At 40.2% G+C, this 15642-nt stretch overlaps 1 protein-coding gene and 1 non-coding gene across 2 annotated transcripts; both read right to left on the bottom strand.

Annotated features, from left to right (window-relative positions):
* Positions 1-4614: 4614 nt before the first annotated feature.
* On the bottom strand, positions 4615-15280 carry PABIR2 (PABIR family member 2). Its single transcript, XM_014887381.2, has 10 exons — positions 15040-15280; positions 14657-14735; positions 13375-13431; positions 12964-13007; positions 12829-12883; positions 12501-12602; positions 11143-11231; positions 10550-10614; positions 8174-8270; positions 4615-7171 (listed from the first exon to the last, which is right to left on the bottom strand). The coding sequence occupies exons 1-10, from the start codon at positions 15153-15155 to the stop codon at positions 7021-7023; spliced, it is 855 nt and encodes a 284-aa protein (XP_014742867.1). The 5' UTR covers positions 15156-15280; the 3' UTR covers positions 4615-7020.
* LOC148222147 (small nucleolar RNA U109) lies at positions 7251-7394 on the bottom strand. Its single transcript, XR_015806935.1, has one exon. It is a non-coding gene; the product is annotated as a small nucleolar RNA U109 (small nucleolar RNA).
* Positions 15281-15642: the final 362 nt, after the last annotated feature.

Here is a 15642-nt window from a genome sequence, read left to right as displayed (position 1 = left end):
AATGGGAGATGCTCCAGCCAGGGGGAGAAGCCAAGCCTTTCCTACCTGGACAAAATCTGAGATTTGGAACACCAAGGCAGCCCTCACCCACTGGGTTCCAGAGGACAAGAGCTACCAGACATTTCTACAGGATCACTGCTCCAACAAGACCACTTCATCCTGACTGCTACCACCACCCTAACTAGGGGGGTGTCAGGTTGTGTTCTGACTCTGTCAGTGGTTTTCTTTAGTACTATTGCATGTATTTTATTCTTTCTCTTTTTTCCTATCAAATTGTATTTCTGACTTGGAGCCTCTCACTGATTTTGCTTTCAAACCAGCACAGGCACCTTTGTCCCACTGCCACATCTTGAATTTCCCTCTCATTCCCTCTTTGCTCCCAGGAAGAGTTTTGCCCACATCTAGGACATGTTTGACAGAAGCTGATAATCTTGTGCATTAACTTTTCAGCTAAAGACACAAAGCTGAGCTTCCAGCCCTGTTTTGGTTGTCCAGCAAACACAACCACAGCCTTTAAGGCTGATGCAAGCTCCAGGTGAAGGGGGCAGGAGGGAAGCTGTGCAATCCCATACAAATCCAGCTTCCCTCCATTCCCCTCCTTGCTGCCCATCCAGCTCACCCTACCCATGCTCCTCTCATTGCTCAGCTGCTGCGTTTTAATACAGGAGGGTGAAAAAAAGAGGAAAAAATAAGAAGTGATCAGAAGCAAAGAGAGTCCTCAAAGGCAAATGTTTCCTATTACAGCACTAACTCTTTCAGGGCCTTTGATGTTCCTTCTCCCACACAAAGCTGTTTCTTTCACAGTCTGTTCTTGCACACGAACAAGATGTTACACGTACTCTACATAGCACATCTTCAACTCTCATTCAAAGCACATTTGTCCCAAATCACTGTACTTTGTAACATTTTTCAAACCAACACTCATACATCATAGGCACAGAGGCATTTTTATTCTAGCTCCCCCTTTTTCACATTTATTTTTCTTCCAAATTCTTGGAGATTCTGGTCATAAATAGGGAAGTGTTGACATTAACTAGTGTTGAGAGAGGGTTGTTAAGTTCATGGCAGTAGCTGAATTTTTCCAGAATTTTAGGAGCTTTGTCAGAGGCTAGATCCAACATTTGTATTTAGATTCTGGACTAGTTAACTTCCATTACATTCTTTATTTTACTCAGGCCCACAGTTTTTAATACCACCTGCTTCCAACTTGCCTATCACAAACCCTAACTTTTGCATACTGAAAAAACTGTTGATCCCACGTTGCATTGATAAATGATTACAGTTTTCATGACAAATTTAAATTGCAAATTATTTGGAGGAAGGAAAATATTTTTGTTCTAGCACAATAGGGTTTTCGTAATCTGCGTTATAAACTATCCAAATACAAATAATAGATGGGAGCTTCTGCCAACTTGCTCAACTTTGGTGGTAGTTCACAAGTGGTGGCAGAATGCGGGAGGTTTTGTTAGGTAATTCAGGGGTTAAGCTACTCATCTTCTGAAAAAATAATCCCATGCCATTGTCTCCAAGATTCATTTAACTCATGTTGTCAAAAAGGACTTACTTCTGCATAAACTATATCCAAACATCTTGCAGAATCAAAACACAATGGATAATTTTTCCAGAAAACATTGCATTATCCGAAAAATAATCAAAAATATCAAACTCTGTTATACCCTAAGATGAAAGACAGCCAAGAGTCCACCAGGCATTTTACCACAGTTATTCAGTAAGATAAGCAACCTATAGTAATTAAGAGTAAATAATAAGAGTGTTTGTATAAAAGGCAATAAAACTTTATGGCCCTCAGAAATAAGCTAAGGAAGAACAAGAGTGTTAGAACTCTTATAGTGTAAGATGAAGCTTTTTGGACAGACAGGAACTGCTTGACAGCCTGGTGTCACTGACTGGCCTCTTGAATCACAGGGACTGTTACTGCAAACTTAGGCAGACTGAGAGAGCCCTGGCCTGGCTGGTTAGAGATGAACAAAACTTGTGGTCTTTCAGTAATAAATTATTACTTTACAGTAAGAAGACTTTGGTGGTGGAAGCACATTGGGTTTTGTTGCTGCTACTAAAAATACACTCAAAAGACTCTTGCCTGTGTTTAGAGAAAGAACCTGGTATCAAACCAGCCAAATTGGTTCACTAAAAATAGGCATTTCTTTATTCTGTGTTTTCAGGTCTCATTTCTTTTAAAACCCCACAACCTTTTGTGATCATCCAAGCTAACATGCATTCTTTGTTAATAGCAAGAACTCACCTCCAAACTTTATAATGCTAGAACAACAAACCAAACTGCTTCAGGTTTAAAAAGAAAATGCTGGTCCTGGCATGCTAATCAGAGGCAAGACTCAAACCAAAAGGTTTTAAGATCTAAGAGCAAGTAATAAAAAACAGCTTGAATGCAAAAAGGGTTTGGATTGAAACAAGAGACTTCCGCCAAGTGCCCAGTCCACTCTGAAGGGATAAAGGGATAAAGGGATAGCCTTGAGGTGCAGGGACACTTTACAGTGGCTTCTGTGCCTTTGCATTTATAGGAACAGCAGCCCTGTGCCTGCAGCAGGAAGCAAACTCTGGATGTCACCCTTAAACCAGCTCTGCAGCATAATTACTCCCTCAGAAAACAGACTTGCCCTAAAAAAGATCTATTTCTGATTTTAGTCTGATAACAATGGTGTGGGTTGGGACCTTTGGGAATTAGATAACCAGCCCCTAAGGAAACCCAAACACCAAATCCCTGCTCTCCTCAAAACCAGCTGGAACTGAGACAATGCTACTCCAATTTTGATGGTCAAGCACAGTTCCCTCTTTTTGGAGTGGATTAAGCAAAACAGCCTTAGACTTGCCCACAAGAAGCCTTTTCCTCTAAGTCTGAACAGGGCAGACTCCCATGAAAAGTCTCAGGTGTCTGAAAAATGCATTTTTCCTTTGAAAATTAGCTGGGTAAGATTAACTCAAGGCTACAACTCTATAGTTAAGGGAGCAAGTCACTACTTCCTTCTCACTGGGTCTTCTGGTACCCCCAGTGACCCACCTTACACTGAATTTGCTAAGGATTATTTAACAATCCTCAAGAGAGACTGAAGTAGTCAAGAATAGGCAAAGTTCCTTTCCATCTACTATGGACAGCTGCCATTCATGTAATAGCCTTGGAATACAAGGGGCAGTTTGTGTAGCTCCAAAAATATTCCTTGGCCTTTACTCCAAAAAGCGAATGCAACAGGCCTATGACTTCATGAAATTCTTGAACTCATGTTAATGCAAAGCTTTTTTATTATGAAGTAACCAGGAAAATTATATGCTGATTAAATTCCTTCCAGGAAAAACAAGTTCTCATCTTTGTTGTCACACAATGTATTAGCAGGGTCTACAGATAAGAATGTGAATATTTGCAAAAAATAATTTCCCTAGGCCAGTCTATTGTGTTTGTCCACCAGAACCTCAGTTCCAAATCTGCCTGAGCCTGCTCAAGTTCACCTCTGCAAACAGCCCCCAATGTGGACATGTTTGGGGAAACATGCCAAGCTAAAGCCTTGCATTTAAAATGTTTTTAGCATTTTGAGTTGTTAAAATGAATTCCCTATTTTTATCATGACTTACAAAATATTTTTTTAAAAAATCCCACTTTTGTGTTTTTATGCAGTATAGAATTCCTCGAGCCTTTCAAGAATGAGTTTTCCAATAAAGTCTGCAGGACTCAGATTTACATCCTCACCCACTGACAGTTTAATTACTTTCATTGTAGGAGAAAGTATTTAATCACATACAGTCAGAAAAACAGCCCCTTAAATACAGGCTTTTGGGCCCATGATCCTCCAATTTGAAATTCAATGAAGGAGACTGAAACATGCACACTGTGATCCATTTCCTGATGCAGAACACTTGATATTATCAAAACATACAGAGTTCCACAGCTGACACACACATTTTTCTAAACCATTGGTAAAATCCTTCCAGCATTTTAAGCCCATGAAATGAGGATCCAGAGTGCTCTGGATATGATCTAAAGGCAGTGCTGGTCAATGAGCTGTACAAAGACCATTGCTGCAATGCTGTGCTAATTAACATGTTAAAAATAGTCCCTCTAAAATGCTGCTTGAATTACACAGGTATTTTATTCTAGTTCTCAACTATTACAGCATTAAAGGAAACTCATCACTACGATTCTCAGCAACAGATATGCACTAATGATCCCTTATAAAAAGAAGGAAGTGGGGGAAAGACAGGAATTCTCAGACACTCATCATGGGAATTCAGCAGAAATAAGTCTGGTGAAGTCATAAAAAATACTTGTTAAATGTCAATAGTTACACATGAAAGCTGACTACCAGCACCAGCTGGCCTTCTTTCCCAACTGGTATCTAATTCCCTCAGACAAGGCAGGTAACAAAGCCAGAAATGAAACTTTTAGTCAGTTTTAGACAGAGCATGCTACAGTATCAATGAACCCTCTAAGCAGTGGCAACTCAAATGCAGTTAAGTGCATGTATCAATAATCAGCATATTGGAAAACTTTGTTTCAAAATGAACAACTTCTGTTAGGAGCTTGGAAGAGAACTGGGCCTATCACACGGGGACATCCATTAATTCTGAAACAAGAGACACAGCGAGTGTGTGCATTATGTTTATATTTTATAAAAGAGCAATGTCTTTCACAAGACCTTCCAAGAGTGGGGAATAGCCAGAACACTACAAAAAACTGCTGGAACAAGAGTGACTATTTGTGCGCTCGCTTTATGCAGCTTACATTCGAATGTTTACAGAGGCCAGCACTCAGATAGGACTCTCCACTAACAAACAAATCTGGAATACATCAATTGTACAGGTAAATCAGCCAAAATTAAGCAATAGCTATGCTCTTCTCAGGTTTAAGAAAGCATGCAATAGGTTGCCCCCTCCTGCCACCCCTTGTTCAGATTTCCAAATCACAGTACCAGTAAAAGCACGGTAGAAGGGAACCGGGGCACAGGTGATGGGGTTGGATTTTATCACAGACTGTTTATCAATATTTTGCAAATGGAAAAGCAGCCCTCTTTAAGCATCAAGAAGGCAGAGAAGATACAGGCATGAATAAAAAAAAAAATAATTAAGCGACTTAAGACATCAAAAATTCAAGAAATAGCACTGTGCATATACAAACAAAATTAACATTCAATACTGTAGAGCTCATTTAAAAATGGCACCAATGGACAATATTTTACAATATGCACATTTATTTGAAGTGGGGAACTAATGCTCCACAGGTGGAAATGATCATACAAATAATAGTGCCACTGTTGGCCCATTCTGGTACTTCTTACAATTTAATGGAAACACTTTTAAAAATAATCTGGTATGTACATGTCTTCTGGATACCCAACAGCTTCTTCAGAACAGAAAAAACTATGGTTCTCCCCCTCCCCTTTTTAGCCAGACAGTATTGCCAGAGATTGTGCTCACATCTAAAGCACATAATCTTACTTTAAATTCAGTGCTATTTTCTTTCAGAAAGATCACAAGTTGTACTTTTAGGTAACAAAAGCATTTATGTTACAAACATTCAAAAATGGAAGCTTATGATTCTGGCAGACAATGTTGCGTATTAAATACAAACCAGCCAGCAATTACTGAACATAAAAAACTTATTCAATCATAAAAAAATACTATAATTCATCACCACAGACTTTTTACAGAGTTATAAATAATAAATAGCATAACACAGTAGATTACAAACGGATTTATTTTGCCCCGTTATAGTCTTTAAAAAGTAAAATATCTGTTCCTACCTCAGACTGACCAAGGTACTGTATCAAGACTACTCATAGCTCAAAGAGAACTCCTTCACCAAGCAGAATTTGCAGAGCTCATATCCAATCCAAAGCCTTTCCTTAGGAATAGAATGTTTGCTGAGCTGTTTGCTCTGCTCATGACCAAGAAAGGGACAAACTCTGCCCAGAGCAGCTGCAAAGGGTCTCACCTTGGCTGCCCCTGGGAGCTGGGGCTGCCCCAGCACCTCCACACCTCGGAAAGGAACACTGAGGGAAGCAGCACCGCCGACAGATTTGGGTAAGCACTCTATAAACAAGCTGTACACAAAGGACTTTCCCCACCCACCCCTCTGGTTTACATTCCATAATTTTGTAACAATGTCCCCTAAGGCACAAAAATACTTATGACCTCAATGCCACAGGAGACATCGACGGTGCCATACACGGTTCTCCTACACAGTAGTTTAATTAACTTAGTTATCTGCACTGTATGTCTTCAATCGAGGTGTGGATTAATTTTTCCTGGCCATATCTTGCTGAATAATGACCTTATTTCATACAATCTGTAGGACAAATGTTCTGGGAAGAGAACTATGCAGCTAATTTAATCATGTTTGTAGAGTACTATTATTTCTTCACTGATGGCAAAAGTGACAGTCATTAGTTATTTTGCTGTGGGGTTTTTAGTTTAATGTGATAGAGTGAGATTTCCACACCCAATGTGGTCTTCTGCAAATGAATTCATAAAAATGACTAGCAGCACTAAGAAAATAAAATATTTTTTCTCCCTTCCATAAAGGAATTTGAGGCTAGTGACTTAAAAAAAAAAAAAGCAATAATTTTACTCAATAGTAGAAGTGCCAGAGAATAAATTAGTATTTTCAAATCCTTCCAAACCAAGTTATTTCCCTAGACATAGTGACCATGATAATGATAGAAGTACATTCCTAAAAATTGCAACACTAGTAGGTAGATACCTATTCCTGGAATCAAAAAGTGTATGCAAGTTCCTGAAAGCAAAAGTTAGTATAATACCAGCAGACATCTTGTTTAAAAATAAATTCGCAAAACCAGACATTAATATGGTCTACAATGTCCATTAAATGGATAAATTAAAAAAAAAAAATCACTGGAAAGTAGCCAAGGATTACAGTAACAACAATTTTTTCTTTTAATAAACCTCATATGAATGGTTCAAGGATCAGAGTTCATTTCTCTGTACGAGAAAGGGGGACAGCACAGCCAGACACTGACTCAGGACTCGGTAAAGTCACTTGGGTGAGAAGTCATCCATCAGAATGAATGAGGAGCAGGAGTTGGAGCATGTCACTGGAGACTCCGTGGTGATGCTGCCTTTAGTCAGGGAATCAGAGGAAGAGCCAACACTGCTGCTACTCCCGTCGAGAATATCCGAGGACAGGCTGGGGAAAGGGAAAAAGGTCCTTTAGTGCAGGGACACAAGGCTCTGAACAAAGCTGATGTGCTTCCCCCTTGGACAGGACTTGTAGGAGACCTATACTACCACTCAGTCTTTACTGCAAGACTGGCAGCCCTGAAAACTCCTTGTTTTCTCTAGCATGTTAGAGATATTCATGCTCCTCATGGGAACGGGGAGCAGAATTGTTGGGATTTTTTAACATGCAGAATAAATGATGAAGCTGATTTTAATCAGACGTAGAAAGGAGGTGACAACAAGTAAGTATAAAACCTTAAAAGCTTATAATAAAGGAAAAATAATAAATTAATCAGCAATGAAGAAAATATGTCATTAATTAGTTGGTATGCTCTTTAACATGGCACTACTCAAAACAAGATTGAGACCTATTTTTCCTACAGAATTCCTGTGTGTGGATTTTGAAGTCTAGATACAAGATCCCAGAGAGCACGTAAAATTGATGCTTTTGCAGTTTAGGGGGAAGCAACATGGAAAAAAAACACCTAGGCAGTTTCAAGTCTGTAGGTAAACTGAAATTACAGTAATAACAGTTGATATTTTTGAATATTTAGTATCTGACTCAACACAAAAAAACTTGGTATGATTGTAATAAAAAAAAGTGACTTAACTCTAAAAATCATGAACTTAGGGACAAAAACAATTAAGTAGCCATACACATTTTCTAAGCATTCAGTGAAGTGACACAGACACTCCCTACAACATATTGTAATGATGAAGCAAAGCAACTTTACACATGAATTTACAGGGGTTTGTTTGTAACAATTATATTCAGTGTAAAAGCTTTGATACACAAAATCTAGGCTAGAGTCTGCTCAGGAAGAATTGGTCAAAGGAGAAGGACCATTGTCACAGGACACTACCACAGGACAGCTCCCATTAATACACATCCTAAAAAAAAAACCCTAGAAAGCTTGTGATAAATGCACATTCCCTGTTTTGGCATTTCAGGGCACATGTAATATTTTACCATGAACTGAGATCTGTCAGATGTGTAACATCTGGAGAAAGCATGTTGGTTGTTCCTTGGAAAAGTCTCTTTGGCTGACTTTCAGTTTCCATTTCACCTAAGGAAAACAGCACAAATAATCAAACTCACTTGAGTCTCTGGAATACCTATTTAATATTTGTCTGCTGTAAAAGAGAGGGTTGACCTACAACATTCCAAGGTTGCATTTGTAACATAAGTTCTCTAATTCAGCCAACCAAGCACCTGGCTAAGACATTAATTTGATGACAATTGTTGTTAGACCATCCAGTCCATCCTTAGGTAAAACTTCAGCAGTATCTGAGAGGCTACAGTGATCTCAAAGACATCAAACTTGTTACTTGCACTGAAATCAGACAAAATAATCTAAAGCAAACTAATTACTGTGACTTAATTTTAAGTAAACAGCTGAGGTAACTGATGTAAGTCAAAATATGAAGTTTAAAATTTTTAGTGATTATGAAAATAAGAATGACAGCTGGGCTCAGTTTCACCCTCCTCTTACAATGAAATCTGATGCATGGGCATACTTTTACAGGCAAGCTGAATGGAATAAATCTGTCACATGGAAGCATTTCCACTTACTCATTGTGGATCAGATTTTTTTTTTGTACCTGTAACCAACTACAGACATTAACAGACTAAATATGATGGGGAAAATTGATGTAATCTGTTGAGTATAATCTGCTGTGAGAATGAGCTGGCTCAGTAATAGCTGCTCTAAAAGAGACATTTGGAAATATTATGAAATTGAAAATAAAAAAAAAAAAAAAAAGAAAACCATATCACCTACAGTATATTTTCATTCTTACTTTGGGGGGAAAAAAAAAGCATGAAATGGTACTAATTTTTCTGGCTTTTACCAACACTTTGCACTAGCTGCAGAGTCAGTTTGAAAACCTGAGAGAGGTTAAGCATTATAGCAAACCAGTCTATACATTCTGCAATAGAATCACACTGCTACATTTTATAGAAGACTGGTAACTTCCAAAACCTTCATTTTCTTCAGCCCATAGGGATACATTCCTGTCTTAAAGCAAGGAATAATTGCTTCTAGGAAGCAGAACAGGGAAAAAACATTTCTAAAATACTTGGTCTTGTGGAAAAATGAACAAAACACCAACTTGGTAATACTTTTGCCCCTTAAATTTCACAGAAACAAATCTGCACTGCTACAACACATTGCAGTCCACCAGTATTAATTCCCTATGGTGGGGAAAAGTTCTTCAGTTCATGGCTTTCCTTCTCCTACTATAAATCTACTGCTAAAATTCAGAAAAAAACAGGACAACGTATTTCGGAAAAGAAAGTAAGTTCATTTAAATGGTTTAGATGTTTCAAAATTAAGCAGCATTTTGAAAAATTCTTCACGTAAGAAGAGGAAAACTCTTATCTCCACTTTGTAAAAGATGCTCCATGGGAGCACATGGATTTGGTGAGGAAATCCTGTCTCTCTACCTGCACTGCTTTTACAATTTGTGTAAAGTGTAAGTGTGGATATTTATTTCTTATTGATCATTTAGCTAAATAAACTTTTGTTCCATTTTAGTGCCTCTAAAATTCACAGAAAATAAAAGCAAAGATTGAACTGACATCTATGAGAAAACTTGTCTCTCTCCTTTGTCAAATCAGTATCAGTTAGATAATATTCTTTATCTGACAGGACAAGCAGTACTAAAAAGAAAAAAAAAGCTAAACAACAAACAGTAACTTTTCTAAAAGCCTAAATGTAAATCTTGTAAAACAAAAGGACATTTTTGGTGCAGTTAAGAATGTCTAAGTTAAAAAAAAAAAAAAATTAAACAGGATAAGCACAGCTAAAGGCACACTTTAAGAATATCTCATTCTTACAGTTCTACTATGGAGATTTGTTTGGGGATGTTACTTGAAAATCTCTAACATGGAACAGTTCCAGGAAAGAATGCATTTTCCCCCTTCAGGAGGAAAGGGCACAGATCTATTCTATTTCTCTAAACACTCACCTTCTGAACTTTCAGAGTGAAAACAAACATTCAGTACTAAGTTTAGAAGATACTGCATGATAAGCAACATTCCTAAGATGATCTGAAGGGTGTGCACTGTTCAGTGGTACTTGTAGGAATGTTGTGGAGCATTTGTAAGCTCTGACATTTAATTTGATATATAATAATGTTTGCCTCTGTCAAGCAGTAGCTGTTTTTTAAGTTTTTCATTCCTGTGTTTTAGTCTAGCTACTTTACATCGTATTTTTGAGTTATGCCTGGCAAATTCCAGTTCACTGTGGATACAAGTGCATTATATTTACAGAATAACAAAAGTATGTATCCAGCTAGAAAACTATATCCATATTAAAACATCTGGTACAGTAAATACACATACCTTTTCTTTTAATGGGGCCAAGAACACTGGGCCTGATGCAGTTGATTGGACTTTGACTCCTCCTGCTGAAGAAAGAATACTGAGAGTCAGGCCTAGAAAGGTTCCAATTTGCATCAAATCAACACAACCTCAGCATACGAAGCATTCTTCAAAACTATTCCTGCACAACTGGAATTCTTGTGGAATCTAAACACATAGATAACAAATAAGGGCTGCCCATTAGAGCAGATTATCTGCCACACAAAGCTGTGGTAGATTTTCTAAGGTTTTCTCCTTCCGTTAGTGAATCACATCCTCATTTCAATCCTTTTCTGAATTTTGTAGCGTATTTATATAAAACTAATCTGCTGACAGAGTTAATTTGAAATACCCAAGAACTTCCCCTCAAGTCACCAAGTCTAGTTTAAAGCTGACACATGCTCTATAAGAGCAAACACATAAAACTGCCATTGGTAAATGTCAAACTTTCATTTTTATGTGGCAATACTTTGGCAGTTGCAAAAACCTGAAGTCCATTTTAATGCCTAAACATCAACTTTAATTAATCTTTGGCTTAAATTACAATGTTAGCACAACAGACATTCATCACTTACTTGCAGAATCGCCTTGTTGGACTGGGAATAGGGCTTGGAGGTAATCCATTGCTGCTCACAAACATTTGCAATGATGGTGAAAAACATTGCTGCAGGAAGAAAGTTCAAACGAAAACAGTTCAGAATTTCCTTTAAAATATTCAGACGTTACACACCACCCTCCAAAACAAACATCCCCTCATCTATTCCATTTATATTCTTAAAGAAAAGTTAGTGACAGATTACATAGATTATCAAATATAATCTTACAAGTATTAGAACTTAATTTACAAAAACACACTGACTCATGCAATTCTGCTCAGATTAAGCTAAAACTGAAACCCACAAGAGAAGTAAAATTGAAATAAACACTGTTCTCTAAGAGAATTGTTTCTGTTCTTTGGTACATTTAGAAACAGCAGTAGAGTACTCAGAACTTACTTCTTTCAAGGGGCTTGTTAAACAAACAAGTTGAGTTTACTCAAAATACATCTGACCTGAAAACTGACAATATTCCAGAGTAAAACAGGATATTCAGCTCTGTGATTCTGCAGCTAATTTGAGCTTAGCTCATGAATGCTTCTAGCTAAACACAAAAATCCTTCTATCAAGTTACCTGCTAGTGCTTTACAGTCAGAATTCCACTGTAAGCATGAGTGTTTTCCCATGAACACATTTACCCAGCACTCATTCGTGGCTGCTACATGCACCAATCTGACAGGAGCACACAGATTGCTCTTTTTTTGTACAAAAGCAGAATCACACAAGAGGGTGCAAACAAGGTCAAGCAGCCCATCTTTAAAGACAGATGCCAGTTTCTCTGTGCTACATTTCAGTTTTCCAATCCTCACTGGAAAAGTAGTTTATCTAACAGCCACCTCTTTCTCTGGCATCTGCCATCAGTTTTCAGTACAAGTTCAACCCATCCAAGTCCTCCTTCAGACTGCATTTGTGCCTTCCTTTCCATACTGATGGGACACATTTTCATCTCTCACCAGACAGATTTGCAGTCCAATTTTGGTGCTTCTTCCCCAAAATCCCCCCACTTCCATGCCTGGAGATTCTGTCCATGAATATTTTCATTACCTCTTCCAGCTTCCCTAGAAGCAGAACCCCAACCCACCCTTAACACTGCAAAAACAGCAGTAACTGAAAACATCCAGTGTTTCACTGCTTAAACTCTGCAGGCTCCCAGATGGCAACCACTTGATTCTAAGAAACCAACAAAATATGAATTTGGCTTTTTTGGTGCTTGTTCGGTTGTGTTGTTCAGGGGTTTTTTAATCTATGAACAATTTGTGAAGTTACACATCTTGACAGTTCAGCTTGGTCTAGAATTCTGAAATAATTGTCTCAGCTTGGTATTTCACTTATCATACCTTTCCTATTCCTCTTGTAGGTGAAGGTGCAGGAGAAACTGGAATGAAGTCTATTCTCTTTGGGGAAAAAGATTTCTCAGACTTGTCCAAGTCATTGTCGCTCTGTGAATACAAGGTTTCAGACTTAACACAGGCACAGGGCATTACCTCGAAACCCAAGGCACAACCTTCTAATGGAAAGTCATTGGGTCAAAACCACATAATAGCTAAAGCAGATGAGCTTAAATTCTTCTTATATTATTTTCACAGTTAATTCCTCTCTTTCCCTTAAATTCGACATTTGAGTGTAAAAGTAGAATTAAATAGGAAACATCTATAAAAAGATTACCAGGCTCAAGCTTTCCTCCCATGACTGGCTTATCTGCATTGCTGTCTGCACTTCCCTAGAATACAAAAAACCCCATCAGTAGTTACAAAGAGGATAACTCTGGCTATTTTAGCACCTTCTTTCAGTAACACTCACCTTTCATGTGCTGCTTCTCTGTTCATTAAATCCACTCCTTCCTCCTGTAAGAGATAAACGTCGTAAGTTTTTCCATAACATTTGATTCAACACAGGTACTTGAAATAATACTCATTATTCCATTATTTGCCATCAGGATTGAAATATGAACAGAACCACTACAGAACGACAGGACAGCTACCAGTCCAGCTCACTGCTTCACTTAAATTAAATACTTCTAAAATGCAAGGTAGCTTAAACACAACAATAAGCCTTGTAAGGCCACTTCCTTGTTGAAATTAAGTCTTGAGAAATATTCAGTTTTCTTTAGCACTTGAAAAACTCAATAGGAAAGAAACCTGTGCAAGTACTTCAGTATCATACAGTACTTTTCATTCTGTTACTGAATACACAGATAAAAACTCCACTTACCCTTCTGATCTGATGAAGTCGGCTGCTAGGAATACGGATAGGAGATGATGACAAGAACTGGAAAAAAGTTGACAGCCACAATGATTAAATCACACATAACTGCTTGCATATACACTATTTACCATCAACTACACTCTTAGAGAGTGCAAATGAGCTGCACAGCTACATGTAGATGACTCAAACAATGTTGCAAAAAAGCAAACACTGACCTTCAAGAGAAAAGACTTGTTTTACCACTTACAAATTCCTTGTATCACTCAGCAAGTGGCACGGATCTGACTTGCAGGCAGATACTGCTCAGCATCTCAAGTACACAAATAGCTACAGATGCCATTTAGACAAGGGAGACACTACAAATGAAACTGTGATCATTACACAATTCCCCACTGCCCAGGATATGACAAACTCCTGTAGGACACCTTACTCAACCTGCTGGCTATTGTAAAGGAGAAATCTCAGTGCTTTTATGCAGCTAATTCCTCTGGAACTCTAAGATATAAATGGTTCCCACTCAGGATGGCCATGTGTCCACTGTCACACCTTCTGATGTGCTCCAAAATTCTGGATTCGTAAGAAACCTCACAACAGAAGACTTTGAATTAAAAATCTCTGTCACCTTTCCTGAACAGAGGACACAGAGGAAACTTATGTCAGGACTTTGAGGTTTTGAGAAAAAGCAATATTTAATCTTCACTACCCTCATTCAAGACAGAAAAAATTCAGTGGAAGGAGCACATGAATCCCTCACCTGACAAGGAAAGGGTAGAAAGAAAGAAATGCAACATCTTTGAAAAGTTAAACAACTGCAGAAGTGTACACTACCAAACTTTGATAACAGAGGGCAACAAATAAATTCCTCCTCTTTCAGTGATTTTCTGAGGTCTAGTGTTCTGCCTTTGTGAAAAAAAAGCACTTTGTCAAACAGGTCAACAAAGAACTGGGACTCCCTCATCCATTTTCACAACAAAGCACCCTTTAAAGACTTTTAATTCTGACAGCATTTTACTCTTCCAACACACAGTCAGGCTTAAATTAACTTTAAAACTGGACTTAATATGGGGAGTCACATATAACGTCAACTACTCTTGTCTTCTTGGGGACACACAGTCAACACACCAGTATTATTTCATTATAGATCGCACTTAGAGGTGAAAAAATGCTTATTCTGCAGCTTGGAAGCTTGCTATGATACTTAGTGCAAATACAAGTTAAGTTTAACTTCAATTCTCTACTCCAATTATTCCTTCTCGTGTGTAAACATGACATGCTTAAGATTCCTCACCATTCCATGACGGCTCATAACTGTTGTGCTGTTCCTGCGAGTCCGCAACACGTAAGGCTGAAACACCTGGGAGTTGTCACTGCAGGGGGAGAAAACAAAGTTTTATGACCGACTTTTTTGGGTGCCCTTTACTTAAAGCTCCACAGTGCTGTGACACGCGCTGCACCCTCCAGAGCGCTAAAACCATCATTTTATTTGAACAGGAGCGCTGCTGTCGCTGGGAGCACCTTCCGTGAGCCGAGGGGTGACAAGGGGACACTGGCGATCCCGGCCCCGCGGGACAAGGGACACGATCCACAGGCCGCTGAGGGGGCGCCGGGCCTGTCCCAGGAGGGCAGCGGCGACCCCAAGGCTCGATGAGCCGAGCGCCCCGGGCCCCTCACCTGAGCCCGTGGATGAGCGGGGCGCTGTTCGACCGCCTCAGGCCGCCGCCGTCGCCCGGGGCCGCGGCGCTCCCCGGCGGCAGCTCCAGGTCCAGCTCCATCTTCTCCTGAGCCATCGCGGCGGCGGCGGCTCCGGCTCCTCCCGCCTCGCCGCGGCGCCCATTCACTGCCGGCGGCCGCCGCGGCTCCTCGGGCCGCCGCTGCCCCGGCCCTACAGGCCCCGCGGGCGGCGCCGCGGGCTCAGCCCGGGGGCGCGCCGGGCCCGGCGGGGGGGGCGGCCGCAGCAGCGCCGCATCCCGGGGGCGGCCCGGGGACGGCCAATTCCTCCAGTGGCTGCTGCCGGTGCTGCTGCCCGCGGTGGCGGTGGGAGCGCTCCCGCTGCTCCCGGTGCTTCCCTCGGTGCCGACCGCGCTCCGCGCCCGCCGCCGCCGCGCACTGCGCATGCGCAGGGACCGGGGCCCAGGCAGCACCGCCCGCTTCGCAAAGCGCATGCGCGATGGCTCCGCACCCCGGCACTGCTTTGGCGGCGGGAGCGCTCCCGACAGCCCCCGGGGGCGGTGAGCGCGCTGATTGGCTGTGGGAGGAGCGTGTGTGCGTTTGAAA

Source organism: Sturnus vulgaris, chromosome 14 (genome assembly GCF_052056855.1).
Source record: "Sturnus vulgaris isolate bStuVul1 chromosome 14, bStuVul1.hap1, whole genome shotgun sequence".
In the NCBI taxonomy this organism is placed as follows: domain Eukaryota; kingdom Metazoa; phylum Chordata; class Aves; order Passeriformes; family Sturnidae; genus Sturnus; species Sturnus vulgaris.
Note: the sequence above shows the minus strand (reverse complement) of the source record. Positions and strands in the feature narration are given on the sequence as shown.

Bases quoted from the DNA above. Each gene is read 5' to 3' on its own strand.
- PABIR2 (XM_014887381.2), bottom strand. From the start codon at position 15,155: ATGGCTCAGGAGAAGATGGAGCTGGACCTGGAGCTGCCGCCGGGGAGC. The intron at 13,432-14,656 runs GTGAGGAATCTT...ACTTTTTTCCAG, and splicing joins TTATGAGCCGTCATGGAATG to TTCTTGTCATCATCTCCTAT. The intron at 10,615-11,142 runs GTAAGTGATGAA...TTCTTTCTTCAG, and splicing joins CCAACAAGGCGATTCTGCAA to CAGGAGGAGTCAAAGTCCAA.